Raw genomic sequence first — 23,220 nt, forward strand, 5'->3', positions numbered from 1 at the left:
GCTCGAAAACAATGCATTCGATTCTCTGTTCTGCATTACGTCATAAAAGTTACCTTACACTACTATATGTTACATCGATTCGAGATTCATTCTGCCTTGGAACTTTCGCTCACTTCTTTATTAGATTTGATTAGGCTTTATTCTATTTTATTTTTGCTGATCTCGTAGTCTCCGTTTTACCTGCGCGTGATGGCCAGAATATGGCAAGTTTCCGCGAGTAAAAAGGCGAGCGACCGCTCTCCCACCTTAGACTTTGCTTCTGCTAACACTGCATATCTGTATTTACAAGTGATCAAGAGATAGTTAAATACCTCGTTTAGCAGTTTGGTTAATTATGAGGATCTTCTACTGGTAGTCAACTACATTGTTCACTCTCGTCAGATAAAGGTAAAAAGTGACATGTATGGCAGTTGTTTGATAAATGTTTTAGTACGAGTTATTCACAGTTATTTACACAAAAACTTACACAAAGCCAGAAATAAAAAAGAAACTGACTACTTTTCCAGTTCTTTGAAGCTCAGCAAAGTAATCACTGATTGGCTGGATGGAAAGCTTACAGCATTTGACGTGAAACTTGACACTTCTACTTGTTCACGTCTGCTTCTTGTCCCAGTAGCACTTTTTGTTTCTCCCGAGTATTTCCCAGTTTTCTTGCGTTAGAAACTCTTGTAAAAAGCCTCACGATACTTCTTCAAACGCCATGCGTAAATGAATGGGTTAAGAAGGGACTTTAGATAAAACAGGTTATCAGACATAAGCTGGCCAATCAGCAAATTCACCGAAGGATTAAGTGTCTTTCCTATGGAAATTACTATTGTCCACATGATAGCTGGAGGCATAGCACATATGGTCAGCACGGCAAGGAGCATAAAATTTACGCGCACGAAGTTGCGCTGTACTTGGGTGTGTCTGCTGTCTTCCCTTGAAGTAGCTTGCCCTTGAAGAGAGTTTCCCGCTGCCATCTTTTTCTTCATCAGGCGGTGTAAAAGCATGTAGAGAACAACGGTACTGACAACTAAAACATAGTTATGGACAATTAAATCGAACATTTCAACGTAGTGCAAAGACAAGCCCATCAAGGGGAGGCACCACAAAACTGAAGAGTAGACGTAAATGGTGGCAAGGCCGATCAAAACCTTTTTCTTGGTCACCAATCGAGCATACTTTATTGGAGATGCAACCACGATATACTGCGTCAGGGTAAAGGCAAAAACGATGATAAAGGAAACCGTCATGGTAGTTGATACGAACTGTTTTCCAAAAGCCATAAAGGGTGGACATTTCTTCGCCGAAGGACTCTGAAAGTACAGAAGCATAAAACAGGCAGCGTATATCGGTTCCTGAACCAAGGCGCTCAACAAGTCAGCTATTGTTAAACCAATGAGAAAATATGTAGTTGGACTGCCAAAAATCTTTAGTGGGTCTACGAAGAAAGCAAAGAGGAGACAACCGTTGGCCACCACAGTAATAAAAGAAACAATGGCGATGAAGATGGATGAACCAAACGCTACCGGGAAGAAAGGGTTTGCCTGAAGTGCTATTGACTGTAATGAATTCAGACACCGCGAGTTACTGCTTGATGAGCTATGATTCACGTACGGCAAGGAGTTGTTGACGGCAGACCAGGAGTTGTTACATGTGAAGTTCATCTGGAGAAACATAAACTTTGCTGTAGGACCCAAAAGTGTTCTGCTATATAAAATTAAAAGTAGTTCTGTAAGGTACTTATGTACAGCGTCAAGTTAAGGATCTTGAAACAATCTTATGAACTGATGCTAAAAACTACAGTGATGTGTCCGAAGGTAACTGCTCACGCAAGGTTTCATAAAAAAAAAAGCTTTTCAACGTAAACACGACTATTAATAGGCGGGTAAGAAAGTTTCTCTGGAACAGCATCTTTGCGAAGATTCTTGATTTTAATAGTAAGTCAGATAACAATAGGCTTTGTTATGTAGGAGATTTTGGATTGGAACATACTATACCTACTACGTATTTCTCGAGGTTTGACTCTAAAATGATGTCTTGCTGCTGTTACTCTTACATTACTTTAACTTAACGCCCTTTATATCCTTTATATCCTATCCCTTTACCTACCAGTGTTTTTTGAAGTTATCCGCGGAAAAGTTACTAGTTTTCAAATGATCGCAGGCTCAAGTTAATTGTTTTAAATCCGTAGAAACTAAGTTGTCTTTATGAGCCGCACTATTAAAATTTTGATTTGAAACTGACCTTAGAAGCGAAAATTCAGCCAGCTATTACAGACAGGGAAAGCAGTTTTTTTTAAATTATTTTTCTCAATATGGTCACGCATTGCACGCTCTACGTCTAATTTTTTTGCTCTGATTGGTCAAAATTTGAATGGCGAGGTTATGAGAAAAAATTTTACTGATAGCTGAAGCTGACAGAGTTTTGCGTCATCTTGTGATGTTTTTACCCGTCTTTTTCCACTAGATGTACAAAATGAAATACAGCTGTTATCATTATTCTTCTGTTATCACTGACTGTTTTTTTTTTTCATAAGGTTTTTGGTTGAGAGATGCGTCGCTTGTCTATTCGAATGGGAAGGACAAGAATTCTTCCTCGTGGTAGATTACTTCTCGCGATATTGTGAAACTGGAGTACTTCGAAAATCCACCTCCCAAGAAGTGATCAATCACCTAAAACCGATTTTCGCGCGCTATGGAATTCCAGAAACCGTGATCTCCGATAACGGACCACAGTATTCCTCAGCGGAATTCGCCAAATTTGCAGAAGACTGGGGATTCACACACATTACAAACAGTCCAAAATACCCCCAAAGCAACGGAGAAGCCGAACATATGGTACAAACAACTAAAAACCTTCTTACAAAATCCGACGATCCATATGAAGCGCTACTCGCTTACAGAGCTACCCCACTTGAAAACGGATTCAGCCCAGCCGAACTATGCATGGGAAGGCGACTACGTACCACCCTTCCATCTACTCCATCTAAACTAACACCGCCGCATGGCCTGTGTTAACGAAATTGCGTGAAAAGGAAGCCAAGATTAAGACTGAGCAAACAAAAGATTACAACCAACGACATGCAGTTAAAGATGCGAGCTAAGTCATCTGTCTCCAAGCTATCGTGTTTATTTCCCTGATCGCAAAGAGAACGTGGTGGTAGTAGCTAAAACACTTGAGCCACGTTCCTATTACCTCGACACTGATTATAACGCAACGGTGAGAAGAAACAGACGGCAGCTCAATCCAAATCCTAAAGAAGAAAAGTACGTAGCAGGAAGCCATTTACCCGATCCTAATGAAACTTCTAAGGATCAGCCACCTGTTCCGGCAGAGAAGAAAGATGCTTTACGGTCTGCTCTAAAGTCTTCCATTCCAGTTCCCGTTCCTGGAACCACTACTCGTTCCGGAGGTTTTGATTAGGACTGAAAGAACCTTTGTTTTAAGTGATTCGTTTCGTGATCGAAATACTTGATTGACTCGCTTCCTGTCATTAAAGAACTTTGCACAGAGACATTCTTATATAAGTACCAAAATGTCTAGAAAGAGGGATGTGGGATTAGCCCTTAATCCTCTTACTTAGCAACCGCGCTCGACTTATATATCCTGATATATATGATTGTACAATAGTTCAGTTGACCTTAGGCCTAGCTTGCTCATGTAATCTCCTTTAACCATTAAATTGTTAAACCTTGAATATATACTTGGTCTCCACTCTTCGTTTCGCCTCCGATAATCGCACATCAACGAGTCCAAATTTAAAATGATGCAAATTTTAGAAAATTTATTCAGTAATCTGACTCCGTGAAGTTTCAAACTGATGTCATCTCAGTCTAGAAATTTTAAAGTCGAGCGAACTGCAGCGAAAAGATGCCTGGTTAAGGCTTACATAACAACTTATAATAAATATTTAGCAAAACACTACTTTCTTCGCGGTGCGATAAACGACAGGGTTTCGCATGGAATAGACAACAAACTGAATAAAACGTACTACACAAATTATCAACTTTAGTTCGTATCTGCAAAAACCTACCTTTTAGTTCAAAGCCATTAAAGGCCGCTGAAATTAGACCTAGATCCAATTTTCCTGAGTAGAGAGTTGCTTTACCAAGGTACAATCAGCTAACCTAAATTAAAAGAAACGTTTTAATGGCTGGCACAGAATATTTTAGCGAAACAGCTCAACCACGCGACCACATACCTCTCGACACTATGCGGAAATCACAATCACACACAGTGAGTTCGCGGCCGTGGTAAGACTATCCACAACCACGCATAATCTTCTGACGTTTAACACAAGCCAAAGATCATCGAATAACTCGGAAAAAAACTCAGCCTATTGGCAGATACACACCTCTGGACTTTTCTCTTACACTCGTCTTATTCAAGTTCCAAGATTTATAGTCACACGGTCGGCAGACCAGCGTAGATCCTGACTTCACACCAGAAAAGAAAAACTAAGTCTTGGTCTGGGTCAAAGTTCATCGACAATTTTGCTCTCGCCTAATTCATTTGACCCCTAAGAGCCTGCTCCCGAGGCCAAAGACTTAGTGGTCACCTTAGAAAAGAGAACAATATCGTACCTTTCTCTCTTCTTACGGCTAAAATCATGCAGAGTGCTTATTTGTGGTCATATAAAGCACAAAAAGATAACATTTCTTGCGGTTTTAAGCTGATTTCTAATTCTTGGTAAAAACCAAAATGGCGGCCATTATTGGTGACGTCACAGGCCTTCAGCAGCACCACGACCCTTAAAATATACCTCATTTGTTAAGAAGATCAAAGGTTTTCCACTAAAGGTAAAATCATTTCAAATCACAGCAACATATTAAAATTTTCGGGGACGGGTTCCATTTACTCCTTCCCCCACCCCCCTTGTGCAACAGTAGGGGTATGAATTTGCGTACGTCCGAGCGATAAGATACCGATTATTCCTCGAACTCTACCGTTATTATGTACGGTAGTTTCCGTAGTGTAGTGGTTATCACGTCCGCCTAACACGCGGAAGGTCGTCAGTTCAATTCTGGCCGGAAACATTTTACTTTTTTCTTTCCTTGAGACAAATGAGTAGAGAAAGTACTTAACGGTAAGAGTATGGGTTTCGACTAAAAAGCGTCAAATGTTTTATTTAATAAAGTTAAATTACTTACTTTGAAGTAGACTTTTGTCGTTTCTTGTCATTTCTGCAAATCGACTTCTAAATCAAAACAAAGCATATTTCCAGGCTTTCTGCAAGAAATATACGGCCAGAAATGACCAGAAACGACGAAAGAATCCTTCACTGTAACCTTTATTTAGTCGAAACTGGTGTTTCCTTTAGCCTATGGTGAGAGCCGAACTAAGAGAGACTAGGAGCCCAGAAGAGACAAATTGGTATTTCACTATTGAAGTCTGGGCTTGTGCAAGGACTATAGAAAAGATGCATAAGACTGCAGCTAAATTAAAGTTAAATTTTTATTGAATAAACTTGTATGTAACGTTGACAAGGTCAAAAATTACTCGAGAGGAGATTTGTAAGAGAAATTTTAAGTACAGTCTTATTCCGGAATACGATCTATCAAACGCGCCCTTCATATTAAACTTCAGGGTTGAAATTAAAAAAAAAAAACCATTCCATACATTTATCTAAATCCAAAAACGAAAAGTATCTCCCCGGCGGGGAATCCAACCCCGGTCTCCCGCGTGACAGGCGGGGATACTCACCACTATACTACTGAGGAATTGGGTGCATTAGACTTAGGCTTAATGGGTAATGTAATGGGGAAACCCCCCTTCCCACTTTAAAGTCAAATAACAGATAGATCGTCTTAACTATGACCGCCAAACTTACCCCTTTTTCCTATAATATGGGACAATTTACAACGGATTTTTAAACAGGCATGTTTATCAACCAGTCCTCCCCCCCGCCCCCGTCCCCTCCACCACCACCGGATAGCAGGAAGCAAAAAAAGCTCGGACTGAATAGGAATTTTTAACTCATGTAAAAAGCCTGGCGGTACTTCGTCAAACGCCTTGCATATACCATTGGGTTTAGAAGGGATTTCAAGTATAGCAGGTTACCAGACATAAGCTGTCCAATCAGTAAACTCACTAAAGGACGAAGTGTCCTTGCTTTGGAAATACCTGTTGTCCACATGACGGCTGAAGGCATAGTACACATGATCAGCACCGCCAGGAGGAACTCACAAACACTCACCCGGCTCGTAGATTCTCTGTTCTGTATCACGTGTTCGCTCGAAAACAATGCATTCTCTGTTCTGCATTACGTCATAAAAGTTACCTTACACTACTATCTGTTACATCGATTCGAGATCCATTCTGCCTTGGAATTTTCGCTCACTTCTTTATTAGATTTGATTAGGCTTTATTGTATTTTATTTTTGCTGACCTCGTAGTCCCCGTTTTACTTGCGCGTGATCGCCAGAATATGGCAAGTTTCTGCGTGTAAAAAGGCGAGCGACTGCTCCCCCGACTTTGCTTCTGCTAACACTGCATATCTGTATTTACAAGTGATCAAGGTGATAGTTAAATACCTCGTTTAGCAGTTTGGTTAATTTCGAGGATCTTTTACTGGTAGTCAACTGCATTGTCCACTCTCGTCATATGAGGGTAAAACGTAATATTTATGGCAGTTGTTTGATAAATGTTTTAGTAAGAGTTATACACAGTTATTTCTACAAAAACTTACACATAGCCAGAAATAAAAAAAAATTATGACTACTTTTCCAGTTCTTTGAAGCTCAGCAAAGTAATCACTGATTGGCTGGATGGAAAGCTTACAGCATTTGACCAGAAACTTGACACTTCTACTAGTTCACCTCTGCTTCTTGTTCCAGTAGCACTTTTTGTTTCTCCCGAGTATTTCCCAGTTTTCTGGCGATAAAAACTCTTGTAAAAAGCCTCGCGATACTTCATCAAACGCCATGCGTAAATAAATGGGTTAAGAAGGGACTTCAGATAAAACAGATTATCAGACATAAGCTGGCCAATCAGCAAATTCACCGAAGGATTAAGTGTCTTTCCTATGGAAATTACTATTGTCCACATGATAGCTGGAGGCATAGCACATATGGTCAGCACGGCAAGGAGCATAAAATTTACGCGCACGAAGTTGCGCTGTACTTGGGTGTGTCTACTGTCTTCCCTTGAAGTAGCTTGCCCTTGAAGAGAGTTTCCCGCTGCCATCTTTTTCTTCATCAGGGCGGTGTAAAAGCATGTAGAGAACAACGGTACTGATAACTAAAACATAGTTATGGACAATTAAATCAAACATTTCAACGTAGTGCAAAGACAAGCCCATTAAGGGGAGGCACCACAAAACTGAAGAGTAGACGTAAATGGTGGCAAGGCCGATCAAAACCTTTTTCTTGGTCACCAATCGAGCATACTTTAATGGAGATGCAACCACGATATACTGCGTCAGGGTAAAGGCAAAAACGATGATAAAGGAAACCGTCATGGTAGTTTATACGAACTGTTTTCCAAAAGCCATAAAGGGTGGACATTTCTTCGCCGAAGGACTCTGAAAGTACAGAAGCATAAAACAGGCAGCGGATATAAGGTAACAAGGTAACAGAGTAACAAGGTAACAAGGTAACAGAGTAACAAGGTAACAAGGTAACAGAGTAACAAGGTAACAAGGTGACAAGGTAACAGAGTAACAAGGTAACAAGGTAAGAGAGTAACAAGGTAACAAGGTAACAAGGTAGTAGAGTAACAAGGTAACAAGGTAACAGAGTAACAAGGTAACAAGGTAACAAGGTAACAGTGTAACAAGGTAACAAGGTAACAGAGTAACAAGGTAACGAGATAACAAGGTAACAGAGTAACAAGCTAACAAGGTAACAAGGTAACAGAGTGACAAGGTAACAAGGTAACAGGGTAACAAGTTAACAGAGAACAAAGCTTCAAGGCAAACAAAACCAAATAAGGTGTATGAAGGGTAGCTTGAAAGCGTTGTCATCCATCCGTATTACAATAGGCGGTTGAAATGCCTTAAGGTCGTCTATTTCTTTGCAACTTTTGTCGGTTACTAATTTCCTGCCGTAATGCGTGTTTTAAGGCCTTTCGATACAGTTTTTCGGAGGCTGTACCGATATTTTTCAAACGCTTTAAAAGTGATTTTATCCTTGTCCGATCTATGTAAATTTTTTTTACCAGTAATTGACTATAAATTGAAGTTTGCCAAAATGTAGGTTTAATTAAAATCGATATCACTATCACAACAATAAACCAAAAAAATTCTAAATGGATAATAGCCAAATTTTGCTCGATCTAGATCTGCTACTGAAAATACGTACGACACCAGGCTTCAGTTGTTTAAAAGGTGGATAACGCTAAGATGGCTTCCAAGATGGCGATCACTGTTGGTGACGTCAAAGGCCTCCAGCAACGCTACTACTCATAACATATACCTTATCTTGTTGAGAAAATCAAAGGCTTTTCACCGAAGGCAAATTCGTTTCGAAATACTGCAAACTATCAAAAACTCTGGGGAGAGGTTTCAACAACCCCCACCCCCCTTGTACCACGGTGGGGGTATAGACCGGGTATGAATTAGCGTGTACGTCCGAGGGTTAACTTAACTAACAGGAGTGGTTGTGCCTTAAATGAAAAAAGATTTTGTTGAGGTAGGTTTTCTGTTTTCCTTTGTTCTGGGAAACACATATCCCATCGTTATTCCGGTTTCAACTTCATTATACATGGTCTAAAATAATCATCTTTATATTCTAATCACACTGAAATGATTATAAAATATTTTGTAACTAATCTAGATAATCAGAAAACACAGAATAGAAGCGGGCATCTCGTTTATTGATGAAGCGAGCATAAAGCGTTACAGAAAACAGCATTACAGTTTTACAGACTCAGGGAAAATTACAACAGTAAATAAAAAAAAAAAAAAAAAGGGTTGAAAGAGATGCCTCGAATGGCTCTTGCATAGCTTAACAAACCTTAAATAGTGTACTAGCCCCTTGAGACACTTTACAAGCACGCCTTAAATACTTCAGCAGTATTATGCAACCTAATTTACATACTCTTGTGAAACTAACAAAACGTTACAAAATATATTTGTTGACAGTGGTTTCCGTAGTGTAGTGGTTATCACGTCCGCCTCACACGCGGAAGGTCGCCAGTTCAAATCTGGCCGGAAACATTTTAGTTTTTTTCTTTAAATGAGGCTAATCAGTACAAAGTACTTAACCGTGAGTGCGTGGGTTTTGACCAAATAAAAGTCAAATTTTCATTTAATAAAGTTGAATTACTTACCTTGAAGTATTCTTACGTTAAAGTAGTCTCTGGTTTCTAATCATTTCTGCAGATTGACTTCTGAATCAAAACAAAGAAAGGTTTCCAGGCTTTAGTACAAGAAATATACGGTCATAAATGACCAGAAACGAAAAAAAAAGACTGCTTCAATGTAATTTTTATTTAGTCAAAACTCATTTTCCTATAGCTCATGGTGAGAGCCACACTAAGAGAGACTAGGAGCTCAGGAGCCCTGGAGAGACAAATTGGTATTCCGCTATTGAAGTCTGGGCCTGTGTATGGGCTATAGCAAACAAGCATTGGGCTTCGACTCAATTAACATAAAGTTAAATTTTTATTAATAAACTTGTATGTAACGTTTACGTGGTCAAAAAATTACGCTAGAGGAGATTTGTAAGAGAACTTTTGAGTATTCTTATTCCGGATCGCGATCAATCAAAAGCACCCTTCAAATCAAAACTTCAAGGTGAAAATAATGATAATGATAATTATAATTATAATAAAAATAAAAAGCATTCCAACATTTATCTAAATCCGAAAAACAAAAGCATCTCCCCGGCGGGGAATCGAACCCCGGTCTCCCGCGTGACAGGCGGGGATACTCACCACTATACTACCGAGGAATTGGATGTGTTAGTCTTAATGGGTTATTTAATGGGGAAACACCCCTTCTCACTTTAAAGTAAATTATATCTTACTGTGAACGCCAAACTTAACCCTTTTTCCTATAATATGGGAACAATTTACGACGCATTTTTGACAGGAAACTGTTACCACTGATGCGTTAACTATAAATTTCTGTCTTTGAGTTTTTGATGGCCAGAATCGAGATCAGAAGAACCGTTTGTTAAACATTTTGGATAAGAGTTTCTCCTTTTTAACGCCTGGGTTGTCAAAAAAGACCCAAAACAAATTACTGTTTCGTTTTCTAATCGTTTGATATCCTTTATTTTGATTCTCAGGTATGAACAAAGATAATTGAAAATACTGAGTTATAAATTCCTATTCAGACCGGGCTTTTTTGGCTCCCTGCGACCCAGGGTTGGAGGAGGGGAGGTGGGGGGGCTTTTGGATAAAAATGCCTGTCAAAAAATCTGTTGTAAATTGTTCCCACATTACAGGATTAGTTACTAATTTCCTGACCTTCCGCGTGTGAGGCGGACGTGATAACCCCTACGCTACGGAAACCACTGTTAACAGAGCTTATACTGTTTATTTGTTTGTTTGTTTGTTTTTTTTTAATCTATGTGAGATAAAACAGAAGACGGATGAATGAAGATAAGGCTAGAGGGCTATTGCGCAAATTTGCGAACGAAAAACGTATTTTACAAGCAGTGTCAAAATAACAATAGTAAGAATTGCGAGACGTTAATAATGTACCGAGTAATACTGTGAAAGGTTTGAACCCAGGAAGTAGGTTGAGTTTGATCGTCCGGGTGAACGTAGTCCTGAATAGGACTGTTGTTGTTGACAGTGACTGACGTTTCGACAACCTGTGCGGTACGTCAGTTGATGGTAATATACTCTGGTTATTGATTTGATTGGTCAATTACGTCGTGATGTTATTGGTCGTCTGTCAGTTAAGCCGTGATGTTATTGGCTATGAAGACTCGTAATCAGTCATTGGTGCGTTTCGATCCGTCTATTGTCACAGTTAAACAGTCGTCTATTGTTAGTCAAATTGTCATTCTCTCGTAGTTAGTTTTGCTTGATCTCGTCAATAAGTCGTTTGTACGGCGCTGGTAACTGTTGGCTACGATTCAGTGGCGTTTGTTCTAAGTCAGTAAACCAGCTTTCTAAAGTAAAACGTTGATAGTAGTCTGTAGAATACGTTATACATGTCGCCGAGTCCCAGTCAATTTGATGTTTCGTCTTTAAATGGTGCTCAGCAATGTGATTGTTGACGTCACCATTCTTCGTAGCTCGTTTGTGTTCGGTCAGTCGCGTGCTTAGGTTTCTGCCGGTTTCACCAATGTAGGAAGCCTGGCAGTCGCAGCATTTGATCTTGTATACTGCTCCCTGTCTGTCCTCCGGTTTGTCTTTGTCCTTGACATTAGTAAGCAGTCACCGTAAAGTGGTTATAGGTTTGTGTGCAACACGTATATTGTAAGGTTGTAATATACGTGCAATAGTTTCAGAGATGCCTCTGATGTACGGTATAGTCGCTGTCGTAACAGGGCCAGAGTTGGTCTGAGTGTTGGAATCAGTGTTACTGTGAGTGTTCCGTCTAACAAAGTCCGTGTTGTAATTGTTCTTACTAAAAACGTTGTTAAGATAATCAGTCTCGTCTTGTAGGCTGTCAGGTGAGTCACAAACTAGTTGAGCTCGTCTCGTCAGAGTCCGGATAGTAGTAGCTATGTGAGAGGTCGGGTTGTACGAAGACTGGTCTAGTAATCGGTCGGTATGTGTCGGTTTTCTGTAAATAGTCGTTTTTAGTTTGTTGCTATCGCGAGTGACCAAGCAGTCTAGAAAAGGTATCTTACCATTTTCTTCGATCTCCTTGGTGAACTGTATGTCCGCGTTCTGTCTGAAAATCGTCGATTCCGTCTTTGTGTACGGCGGTGAATGTGTCGTCAACGTAACGTAACCAAAGAGGTACAGTTCGCGTGTAGGTAGCTAGGGCTTGTTCCTCGATGTTTTGCATGACAATTTCCGCTAAAACAACAGACACTGGAGAGCCCATAGCTGTACCGTGTAACTGTTTGTAGTGTTTGCCGTTGTGCTGAAAGTACGTCGAAGTCAAACAGAGGTAAGAGTAGCTCCATAATGTCGTCTGTAGGTAGTGGTAGTTCAACAGTAGAGTTCTTAATAGCGTTCTCAGTACAGTCTAGAGCCAGTTGAAGTGGAACACTGGAGTGGACCGAGTAATGTAGCCTCAAGAATAGATCAATTTTCAGTCGTTTAGTTAGTAACCTAGCCTTCAACTGAGTGTGAGGCCGAGGTTGACCTTGTTTTGATACAAACCTCTTTTGTCTTGATCTTGTGTTCTTAGGGACTGGTCATTATTTATCGCCTGGGGGGGGGGGGGGGGGGGGAGGGGGGGGGTAAAAATATGGCAAAATGGGACTAAATGTTGCTGTTGAATCGGATGACGAGGCTCAAGAGGCAAATGAAGTTGTTGAATGGGATGATGAGGCTCAAGATGAGGCAGATGAAGCAGTTGAATCGAATTTAGTATAGAGCTGACACAGGACGCCCATTCCTGGAGAGGCGATAAATGGTTTATGTTTAAACAAACACGCTTTTTACAATGTTTCAGTTATCAGAAGTTTATATAGTTCACAATTTAGAATTCACCTGTCATGTTTAAAGATGAATATTAGCTAAGTCATGAGCACGTTATAAAAGGAAAAATATAAAAGCGTTAAAACAAAGCTTTCTCGATATAAATTGAAATGCACACATTCGCCAGTGTGACAGACTTCCGTTTTTTAAATAAAGTTGTGTTAATAGAACAAATTGAGATTGCAAATGCCATCATCTCCCAGCAGAATGGGCACATTTATGTTGTATGCTTTCAAACTGGCATTGTTCAAGCAGATTTGAGTGGTCCCCCCTCTGAATCCTTCCAAAATTTTCAGTTATTCCCCCCTTTTGGGTTCTCAGTTACGACTGATCCCCCCTTCTGTTCTCCTAAGAATCAAGTGATCCCCCCCAAAATCCTCCGACCCCCCCCCCCCCCCAGGTGATAAATAATGACCGGTCCCTTATGGAAATTATAGTTGAAAAATACAAGTTTGCATAAGAACAATAAGGTCTCGAAACAATGCGTCACTCGCCCAAGATGTGCCATTTTCAAGCACACCATGTACAAGTAATTTTCAACCCTAAATAAAATGGTTCTTAAATCACCACATTTCAAAATTAAAACTTATTCCGTTATGGGAAAGCCCAATCTTTGATCCATTTGTCGTGCGTGAAAATGTAAAAGGCGGTTGACAATGTTTTGAATATCACTTTCAAAATTGGGCTTCACACTGAAAAACATCGATTTGTCCGTATTCTCGAGTTTACAAAGACATTTCTTACACTTTCCTGATTTCCTTCTTTCTAGCAAAGCTTCCGCGCCCGAGAAGCGGACGCAGTAGAGCCCCATACGGAAAAGAAAACTGAAACCTGTCGATCCATAAAAAAGAAGTCCAAAGCAAAGCTGATCATAACAACGGATATTGCTTTTTCAAAACAATATTTTGGCTGGCCATACCTGCCTTCTTCAATAAACCTGACAACATGCAGGATCGTCGCCCCCGGTTTTTGCGGTTAATATCTTTTTCAAACCTGTCGATGCCAGAAAATTTGGTTATGACGTCATCGCACTCGTCCATCCGTACAGACTCTCGGGTAGGGGTAAAAAAAACTCAGTAGGGTGGGGAAGGGAGTTTCAGACATATGTATGTTGCATTTCGTTTTGGCGCAAAAAACAACAACAACAACAAAGAAAGCATTCGACTAATTCATTTGACCTCCCAATAGCCTGTTCCCGAGGTCTTTCTGTCTTCTTTTGGCTTAAATCATACAAAGTGCTTATTTATTTGTTATTTTTCATATAAAGCACAAAAAAATACAATTTCTCGTGTTTTTAACCAGATTTCTAATTCTTGGTAAAAACCCAAATGGCGGCCATTATTGGTGACGTCAAAGGCCTCCAGCAACACCACCCCTAAACTATACCTCATCTTGTTAAGAAGATCAAAGGTTTTCCGCTAAACGTAACATCGTTTCAAAATACTGCAACATATCAAAAACTCCGGGGAGGGGTTCCATCCAACCCTCCCCCAACCCGTTGTACAACAGTAGGAGTATGAATTTGCGTGTACGTCCGAGGGATAAGATAACGATTATTCCTCGAACCTTACTCTTATTATATACGGTAGTTTCCGTAGTGTAGTGGTTATCACGTCCGCCTAACACGCGGAAGGTCGCCAGTTCAAATCTGGCCGGAAACATTTTACTTTTTTCTTTCCTTGAAACAAATAAGTAGAGAAAGTAGTTCATTAACGGTGAGAGCATGGAAAAATAAAGTTAAATAAAGTTAAATTTTTACATAATATAGTTGAATAACTTACTTTGAAGTTGTCTTTTGTCGTTTCTAGTCATTTCTGGCGATCGACTTCTGAATTAAAACATAGCATTTTCCAGGCTTTTTACAAAAAATATACCGGCAGAAATGACCAGAAACGACGAAAGAATGCTTCAATGTAACCTTTCTTTAACGGAAACTCATGTTTCCTTTAGCCCTTGGTGAGAGCCGAACTAAGAGAGACCAGCAAGAGACAAACTGGTTTTCTCTTTTGAAGTCCGGGCCTGTCCGTGGACTATAGAAAACATGCATAAGGCTTCAGCTAAATTAAAGTTATAATTTCTATTTAATAAACTGGTATGTAATATTGGCGTGGTCAAACAATTACGTTAGAGGAGATTTGAAAGAGAAATTTTAAGTAGAGCCCTATTTCAGAATACGATCTATCAAACAAACCCTTCAGATCAAACTTTAGGGTTAAAATTAAAAAAAAAAAAAAATAATAATAATTCATACATTTATCTCAATCCGAAAACCAAAACCGGGGTTAACTGAAATTCCTGTCAAAAAACCTGTTGTAAATTGTTCCCACTTTCTCTAGGAAAAGGGGTAAGTTTGGCGGTCATAGTTAAGACGATCTTGAAGTTATTTTACTTTAAAGTGAGATGAGGCGATTTCCCATTACATAACCCATTAAGCCTCAATCTAATGCATCCAATTCCTCGGTAGTATATTGGTGAGTATCCCCGCCTGTCACGCGGGAGACCAGGGTTCGATTCCCCGCCGGGGAGATTCTTTTGGTTTTCGGATTAAGATGTGGCTTGAAATGCTTTTTTTTTCTTAACCTTGAACGTTTGATTTGAAGGGTGCGTTTGATTCATTGTATTCTAGAATAAGAATACAAAAATGCGTAATTTTTTCACCGCGTAAACGCTGCATACAGGTTTATTGAATAAAAACTTTACCTCAATTTAGTCGAAGCCCAATCATGTTTCCTATAGCCCATGTATAGGCCCAGACTTCAATAGCGAAATACCAATTTGTTTCTCTCCTGGGTTCCCGGTGTCTCTTAGTTTGGCTTTCACCATGAGCTACAGGGAAACATGAGTTTCGACTAAATAAAGGTTATATTGAAGCAGTCTCTTGTCGTTTCTGGTCATTTCTGTCGTATATTTCTTGTGCTATAGCCTGGAAACATGCTTTGCTTTGATTCAGAAGTCGATCTGCAGAAATGATTAGAAACGCCAAAAGACTACTTCAAAGTAAGTAATTCAACTTTAGTAAATTAAAATTTAACTGTTATTTAGTCAAAACCCAGCCCCTCCCGGTTAAGTAATTTGTACTGATTTACCTCATTTAAAGAAAAAAACTGAAGTGTTTCCGGCCAGATTTGAACTGGCGACCTTCCGCGTGTTAGGCGGACGTGATAACCACTACACTACGGAAACCACAGTTAACAAATTCTTTACTGTTTATTTGTTTTGTTTGTTTTAAGTCTATATACGATTAAGCAGGAGGATGAATAATGATGAGGCTAGAGAGGTATTGCCTAAATCTGCGAAGGAAAAACATATTTTACAGTGTCAAAATAACAACTGGAAGAATTGCGAGGCGGTAATAATGGACCGAGTAATGTAGCCTCAAGCAGACCATTTTTCAGTTGTTTAGTTAGTACCCTAGCCTTCAATTGAGTGCGAGGCCGAGATTGGCCTTGTTTTGATACAAACCATTTTTTTTTCCTCATGGAAATTATAGTTGAAAAATACAGGTTTGCATGCTGGAACAACATGGGCTCGAAAAAGTAGGCCACTCGCCCAAGATGCGCCATTTTCAAGCACAACATACGCAAGTAATTTGGAAACCTAAAAAAAGGAACCCTAAAAGCCAATTGGTTCGATATCATAACCGTGAAACAATGGGAAAAAATCATAAATTAAAACTTGTTATTGTTTCTGCGACCCATTAGGAAACAACTTACGAACAGCTCCTACATACATTACTGAAAAATAATGGTTGCCGGGCGTGAAAATATAAAAGGGAGTAAAAATGTTTCGAAAATCACTTTTAAAATTGGCCTCCAACTGAAAAAGGCCGGTATTTACGTATTTTCGAATTTAAAAAGATAGTTCTTATACTTCCCTTAATTCCTTCTTTTTTTAGCAGAGCAACTGCGCGCACGAGGTGTGCGCTGCGTAACCCCATACCTAGAAGAAAATGGAAACCTATGGAAGAGAGAAAATATATGAGGTCGGCGTACTCCGTCCGTCCCTACAGACTCTGGGGGGAGAGGTGAAAAACTCAGTAGGGTAGGGATGGGAGTCCCAAACATATATGTCGCGTTTCGTTTTGGCGCAAAATTAACCATTTTGGGGAAACCAACGGATTTGCTGAATTAAAAATCTAGATTAAATTTTGTTGTGTTCGCCTTAAAACAAAATTTTTCGAAATAAATTTCAAAAGCCTTACTTTTTAGTCACGGTTTTGGTCATACTCCAGCAACAATCTAGTCCCGCTGCCCGATTGGTCAAAATTTGGACAGGTGAATTTATGCGTGAATATTTACTCAGCATCTCAAAATTTGTTTGTCGACAGACTGCTTGCCGACAACTGAAGCCTTTTTTTATTCCAGTTAAGTTTTACATTGTAAAATCACCGTGTTCCTGTACTACTGCCACAAAATGAAAATACAACTCCCGTCACAAAATGAAATATAGCTGCTATCAGGATTCAATTTTCGGTTATTCGAAAGTGGTTTGTTTAAAGGCCCATTGCCAGCCTTGACGCAGCGCAATCTTTTGTTTTTGTTTTGAAATCGCGCTTTTGTAAATGGCGTGCTTTGATTGGTCTACACTTGTGCCAAGCTTTCTTGCAAAAAGACAAAATATTCAGCTGTAGTCGCGTCGGCGTCGTGTTTCTCCTTTATCACAGTTCACCTGCAAAGTCAGTAAATGAGTATTGTGTCTTCGTGGAAGTGGATGAGACGTCAATTGTCATTTCCTGAAAGAACCGTGCTCAGCTCCGTCATAAGGGACTTTACGATCGGACGACGTGACGGCAGCGAAAATGTCGCTTCAAAAATGAATTTGCGTTCTTTTGGTCTTTATCGCGATTATTCCAGCTCACTTACTTTGTCAAATGTAGGCGAACGCTGCCGGAGTTGAATTTTTAAGAAACATATTCAAGTTTAAAAAGAGAATAAAATTTCGTCGTGGCTTGTTTTCGTTCTCCATAAAAAGTGAAATTAGGCAATTTCACGTCGTAGTTGTGCAAAAACGGCAAAGAAATGCATAGAAAAGTGCGATGTACGTGCAAAGTTGTTGTTTTGCCTACCGTACACCTATTGTTGTTTTTGACGTTCTCGTTGCCGTCGCCTCGTGGGATCGTAAAGTCACTATTGCTGAGGGGGGAGCGCGACTCTGAAGATTCTGAAAATGACCCCATAGTACTGAATACTAAACTTACTAACAAATATGCAGTCGCCGCAATTGATGGCCCTTGGATTGACAAACAACAACAACAACAACAACAACAACGACAAAAATTGAACAAAACAAAACAAAAAAAAAACAAAAACTTTGCCACTATGCTATATAAGTTTCTGTCTTTGGGTTGGTCGGAATTGTCAGACTACAAACTTACACTTTAACTCCTGGGTTGTCAAAGATGACCCAGGACAAGCCTAGCTGATATAACCATCTGATGTCCTTTTTTTGGAGTTTCAAATATGAACAAAATAGCTGAGAATACTGAGTTATAAATTCCTATTCAAACAGGGTCTTTTTTTGCTTCCTGCGACCAGGGATAAACATGCATCTCAAAAATCATGGTAAATTGTTCCCACATTGTAGGAAATTAATGTCGGTAAGTTTGTCTTTCATAGTTAAGAGGGTCTTGAAATTATTTTGCTTTAAAGTGATAGAGAACGTTTCCCCATTACAGAAACCATTAAGCTTAAATTCAACGCATCTAATTCCTCGGTAGTATAGTGGTGAGTATCCCCGCCTGTCACGCGGGAGACCGGGGTTCGATTCCCCGCCGGGGAGATTCTTTTGGTTTTCGGATGAAGATGAATGCTTGAAATGCTTTTTTTTACCCTGAAGTTTGAATTTGAAGGGTTCGATAGATTGATCGTATTCTGAAATACAAATGTACGAATACTCAAGTGTTCTCTTACAAATCTCTAGTAACGTAATTTTTTGACCACGTTTACGTTACATACATCTGAATATCTTATTTCTTTTAATGAAATGTTTAGATATTGCAAAGCGATGAATACCAAAGCAAGATGAGCGATTTATAGAGTCCTGAATACGGTCAAATTAAAACGCCTTACGTAGGACACCAGTATAGAAGGTATTAGCTAGTAAGATGGAGACAACATAACTAATTAATCATCAAAAAAATATCACCTAATAACAAGGAGAGTAAAAAATTAAAGGAGAGCGGCCATAAACTAAGCAAATGTACCTCTGATTCAAAATAATGATGATTATTATTATTATAATAAAAGAATAATAAGGTTGTCTGGAATGGAAGCAAAAATAAACCCTTTAAACGGATTCAGCCAGCAGGTTAATCATAATTTGAGTGAAATCCATCGACCCTCAGACAGAGAGAATGCGGAATAGGAGGAAAGAAGAAGGGGGGGGGGGGGGGGGGGGTGTGGGGAGGGAGAGGGTTGGGGTAGGTTGAGAAACTTCAAACCTATTCAGAAATATAACACAAACATACAAGTTCGGTAACTGACCAGATTTATTTATTACCAAGTAAATCAATTCCAATTTCAGACTTTTTGAAAAAGTACTAGTACTCCTATGCGATTTCAAACCAAATAACTAAGACGCCATTTACATGATACCGGAATGACATTCATTCCGGAATGAGTTTCGTTCCAGAGATAAGTTCGTACTGCATCGACATGACAAAATTGACGGGCTCAGCCTCAAGCGAAGTTCTCGCTTGCGTGGTTTTGCTTTGCGCCAGATCAGATACACATGCGCTACTGGCTCAAACTACAAAGAACAACAACAACTTATGATTTCACTGAAATTTTCAATCAGTTTGGGTGTTCGGTGAGCTAAATCCCAGTCCATGCTTCCGCGGCATTGGTGGATTGCAGTGGTCATTCCTACTTATTCTCTTCCGCTATAGCCCGATTAGCTGTTCACAAAAACTGCTTCAAAATGTGGCAAAGAATCTTAAAACCGTTAAAATCGAAAAAAACAAAACAAAACAAAAAGAAAAAAAAAACACAACTTTTTGGAATCTAAAGACCATTGATCCATCAAACTTTGAGGTGAATCAGATAGAAGGTGCCAAAATAATTTTCAAGAGAGCGTTTCAGGCATCGTCTGTTTCCACCGCGACCTTTTAAAATAACTCCTTGTACCTCCTGTCGCAAGAAATATTCCGGAAAAGTTGTCGGCTTAAGATTCCATCCCGCCGCTTATCACTGAGAAATAGCTTTGAAATCGAGAGTGATCACAGTGTCACGTGACAAACTTAACTCAGCAATGGCGCAATCACTGAACATTGACCCTCGGCAAGGCTTCTTATTCTTACTGTGGCTCCAGCGGAGAATAATCTTGAGCGCCTGACGATATTTTGGAATTCGCCATGCGTACAGAAAAGGGTCCAGCAGGAATTTCAAGTAAAGCACGTTTTCCACGATGAGGTTGGCGATAAGAAATTCTGGACTGTTAGGATCCTCACTGGAGTAGAGACTTACCATCCCTAAAAAAGTGACCGGCTGAGAACAGAGAAACAAAATGGCGATCAGAAAAAAGTTGACAACGATAAACTTGCGCTCCAAACAAGTTCGCCTCCCTCTACCCTCCGTCTTCTGATCTTCTTGAAGACTTCTTGAAGCGGCTGCCTTTTTCTTGAAAGTGATGAATAAAAGAACGTAAAATATTATGATCAGATATGTTAAAATTATAGAATGAAATATCGTGTCAAATTTTAATAAGGAATCTCTGTGGACCCCCATTTTAGGCAACAGAGTCAGCAATATGGCGTATGCATATATTCCAATGATGCAAATAATCACGCGACATTTCGTAACTTTCTGTGCGTACTTTAGAGGAGAAATTACCACAATGAATTGCGCGATGGTGAATGAAAGCACGATTATAAAGGAACAATTCATTGCAACCAGAGAGATATGATGACCGACGCTGATGAGAGCTTGACATGTCTTACCAGTGTCACGATGTTTAATGTATAGCATAGTGAAACATGTAGCAAACATAGGTTGCTGTGTCGTGGCTGTTAAAATATCGGCAATAGAAAGACCTACGAGGAAATAAGTTGTAGCGTTCCTGAAGATCTTCAAAGGATCGAACAAAAACACCAGGAGCAACAAACCATTTGCGATGATGGATAAAATTGAAGCGATGAACATGTAGATTGCGGAACCAAAAGCAAACTTGAAGAATAGTTCGTAGGTATTATCTAAAAGACTATCTGGTGGCAGTAAAAATGATGAATTGAATGTAAAATTGGTTGTAGAGTTTAAGTTGAATCTTATATTTGATACTGAATCCATTTTTGTGGAAAACGTTTGAAGCTGCAGATTATTGCTTTTTGTGTCCAGATATGATCTTGTTCTATATATTTACTATAATGAAGCCAAATTAAATATGAAAAAGCACGGCTTCATCAATACTGTTATTCTTTTAATTACAATTTCTCTTTTTGGCTCTCCCAAAATTTTCTTATGTAAATCTGAGCTGTTTGACTTTTGTAACACTACAAACCTTAGCAAAAGAAATGTTTGAATGATTGCCAAATCTGAGCAAACAAGACAAAATGTATTTTTGTTTCATATACATGTATATTTTGTTTTTTTCCGGAGTTAACAATATCCCTGACGGATTTAGCGATAATTGGAAAGAAGCGAAATTCAATAAAATTGACCTTTATCAATCAGGGTTTTTTCCTCTCACGGAAACAATTTCTTTTCATTTTTCTTTCTTGCAGTGCCGCAAACATTGTGTCCAGTATACGTATCACAGATAGATGGATTTTGTGACTTCTTGGGAGGGAATCTTGCACATTATACTGATTCGTAAATGCCATACAGCTAACTGCTCTCAAACTTTAACTTTGCTAAGGATTACGCCATTCAGTTCGCTATCGAATAATTTTTATTCTGATTTGCTTTAGAAATAAACGATTAATTAAAAACAAAAAAAAATCTGTTATAAATCTGAAACTCGCTTCTTTTTGCAATCTTGAGAATAAAATTGCAATCAAAATGGAAATGTTATGAAAAACAAATTACTGAGCATTTCATTGCAGCAGTTTTAAAGATGTTGAAGTTCGACGAGAGAAGATTTTAGAGCCGTACATGGGTGATCAAACAAGACCTACCTCTTTGAACAACATTGGGTGGATTGTTTCGTGTAGCTTACAGCGTAATAAGGAAAGCCAGTCAAAGGAAATTTTCTTTTACTCTGGAAGTGACGCATTATAAATAAGTAAAATTTCCAAAAGAATGCTAAATATACTAAGAGAGTTGCCGAGCACTCCTCTTTCATCAGTAGTTTGCCAAGCCGATATGTAATACTAGTTAATTCTTATTTCCTTTTAGTTGTATTAACCCCGAAATAGAGAAACGACTGTATAAGTATAGGTAATAGCATGATTTGTAGTGACATTTGGCATAAATAGCAGGAGTGATATTTCAAAATTGTGATACAATTGAGACAATTTTGAAATATCACAAGTGGTAGTCATGCCAAATATCACGATATTTGGCATATTGGTTTCTTATTCAGATTCATCTGCTTTTACTTCATCCAAGCATGACACACAATTCTCTTTTTTTTTTTAATTAGGGGGATTATTTTCGTCGAAACTAAAATAACAAAATTAAATCCTGACCCTCTTCTTGTTGCATAATTGGATAGCTTCTGCCCGCTATCCATACCATTATTTGCCAATCGGCGCGTAATTAATCGGCCTGATTTTATAAAAAGCAAGCACTGACATTGTAAAGGTCAAATTGAAGAGGAGTAAACCGTTAACAATGATGCAAATGTTCACTTTATGTTCAAAGTCGTAATGTTATTGTCAAACGACTTACATTTCAAACAATTAATAAGAAATGTCAATAAATAGACAATTTAATCAGAAGCAATCAACTTTGAAAAAAGAATGAGTTTATAACAGGGAATCCGCGCAAAATCCAAGCAATACAATGATTCGCGGCAAGCCTAAAAGAAATCAAACTTCCTTTTCTTTTGCTTGGTGGAACAATTTCATTTTACAAAGTAAACGAACGCCATATGAATTAATTCGAGCTTCGGCGACGTAAAACTTGGCATACACTAAATATCATATAATATAAGTTTTTGAAAAGCGAAATATGAGGATAAAGCCCTCTGCCGTTACCCTTTATCGTGGTGAGAATTAGCTGTGATTTTTATTAAGTTACTCTAAAAAAAAAAAAAAAAAAAAAAAAAAAAAAGCGATAATCGCCTTAACGTGCGTATAATATTTTTTTCTACCTGTATAATGTATATTAATTTCCACTGGGTCATTTTTGCATTATTTTCCATCGGATAATTTCCTTGTGTATATAACTCTGTTACTGAAAGACCATTAAATATTGCGTCGATGGAGCTAAATGACATTTGCTTTTCGCATTTCTTCCGTCAATCTTACGTTCTAAAAGAACGTTTTTAAAGACAGCTCTCAAAACGTTTATTAAGATAGCTTGTACAAGAGAACAAAACAAGAAACGTTATCTTGAGATCTAGCATGATCTGGAGTCCCGGTAACATTGGTGGGCCAAATTGCAATTGTAGTTTCACCTCTGCACTTCCAAATCTTTTTGCACTTCCACTTTTAAGTCCTGGTAGTGGTCAATCTTCTCCCGTTCTTCAGGTTTTTCTACCATGTGTGTATCATCAGCAAGGCTCATCGGCTGTGGAACACAC

The 23,220-nt window shown here is 39.0% G+C and overlaps 2 protein-coding genes, 6 non-coding genes and 1 pseudogene across 8 annotated transcripts; 4 read left to right on the top strand and 5 right to left on the bottom strand.

Moving 5' to 3' along the window:
- Nucleotides 1-636: 636 nt before the first annotated feature.
- On the bottom strand, nucleotides 637-1,649 carry LOC140922337 (cannabinoid receptor type 1A-like). The gene has a single exon (XM_073372329.1). The coding sequence runs from the start codon at nucleotides 1,647-1,649 to the stop codon at nucleotides 657-659; it is 993 nt and encodes a 330-aa protein (XP_073228430.1). The 3' UTR covers nucleotides 637-656.
- A 3,299-nt stretch (nucleotides 1,650-4,948) lies between these two features.
- Nucleotides 4,949-5,021, top strand: Trnav-aac (transfer RNA valine (anticodon AAC)). The gene has a single exon. It is a non-coding gene; the product is annotated as a tRNA-Val (tRNA).
- A 1,681-nt stretch (nucleotides 5,022-6,702) lies between these two features.
- Nucleotides 6,703-7,528, bottom strand: LOC140922338 (uncharacterized; annotated as a pseudogene).
- A 1,541-nt stretch (nucleotides 7,529-9,069) lies between these two features.
- Trnav-cac (transfer RNA valine (anticodon CAC)) lies at nucleotides 9,070-9,142 on the top strand. Its single transcript has one exon. It is a non-coding gene; the product is annotated as a tRNA-Val (tRNA).
- Nucleotides 9,143-9,806: 664 nt separating this feature from the next.
- Nucleotides 9,807-9,878, bottom strand: Trnad-guc (transfer RNA aspartic acid (anticodon GUC)). Its single transcript has one exon. It is a non-coding gene; the product is annotated as a tRNA-Asp (tRNA).
- Nucleotides 9,879-14,128: 4,250 nt separating this feature from the next.
- On the top strand, nucleotides 14,129-14,201 carry Trnav-aac (transfer RNA valine (anticodon AAC)). Its single transcript has one exon. It is a non-coding gene; the product is annotated as a tRNA-Val (tRNA).
- Nucleotides 14,202-15,650: 1,449 nt separating this feature from the next.
- On the bottom strand, nucleotides 15,651-15,723 carry Trnav-aac (transfer RNA valine (anticodon AAC)). Its single transcript has one exon. It is a non-coding gene; the product is annotated as a tRNA-Val (tRNA).
- A 2,523-nt stretch (nucleotides 15,724-18,246) lies between these two features.
- Nucleotides 18,247-18,318, top strand: Trnad-guc (transfer RNA aspartic acid (anticodon GUC)). Its single transcript has one exon. It is a non-coding gene; the product is annotated as a tRNA-Asp (tRNA).
- A 1,388-nt stretch (nucleotides 18,319-19,706) lies between these two features.
- LOC140922339 (C-X-C chemokine receptor type 6-like) lies at nucleotides 19,707-20,822 on the bottom strand. The gene has a single exon (XM_073372330.1). The coding sequence runs from the start codon at nucleotides 20,820-20,822 to the stop codon at nucleotides 19,725-19,727; it is 1,098 nt and encodes a 365-aa protein (XP_073228431.1). The 3' UTR covers nucleotides 19,707-19,724.
- Nucleotides 20,823-23,220: the final 2,398 nt, after the last annotated feature.

Source organism: Porites lutea, chromosome 13, assembly GCF_958299795.1.
Source record: "Porites lutea chromosome 13, jaPorLute2.1, whole genome shotgun sequence".
Lineage (NCBI taxonomy): Eukaryota > Metazoa > Cnidaria > Anthozoa > Scleractinia > Poritidae > Porites > Porites lutea.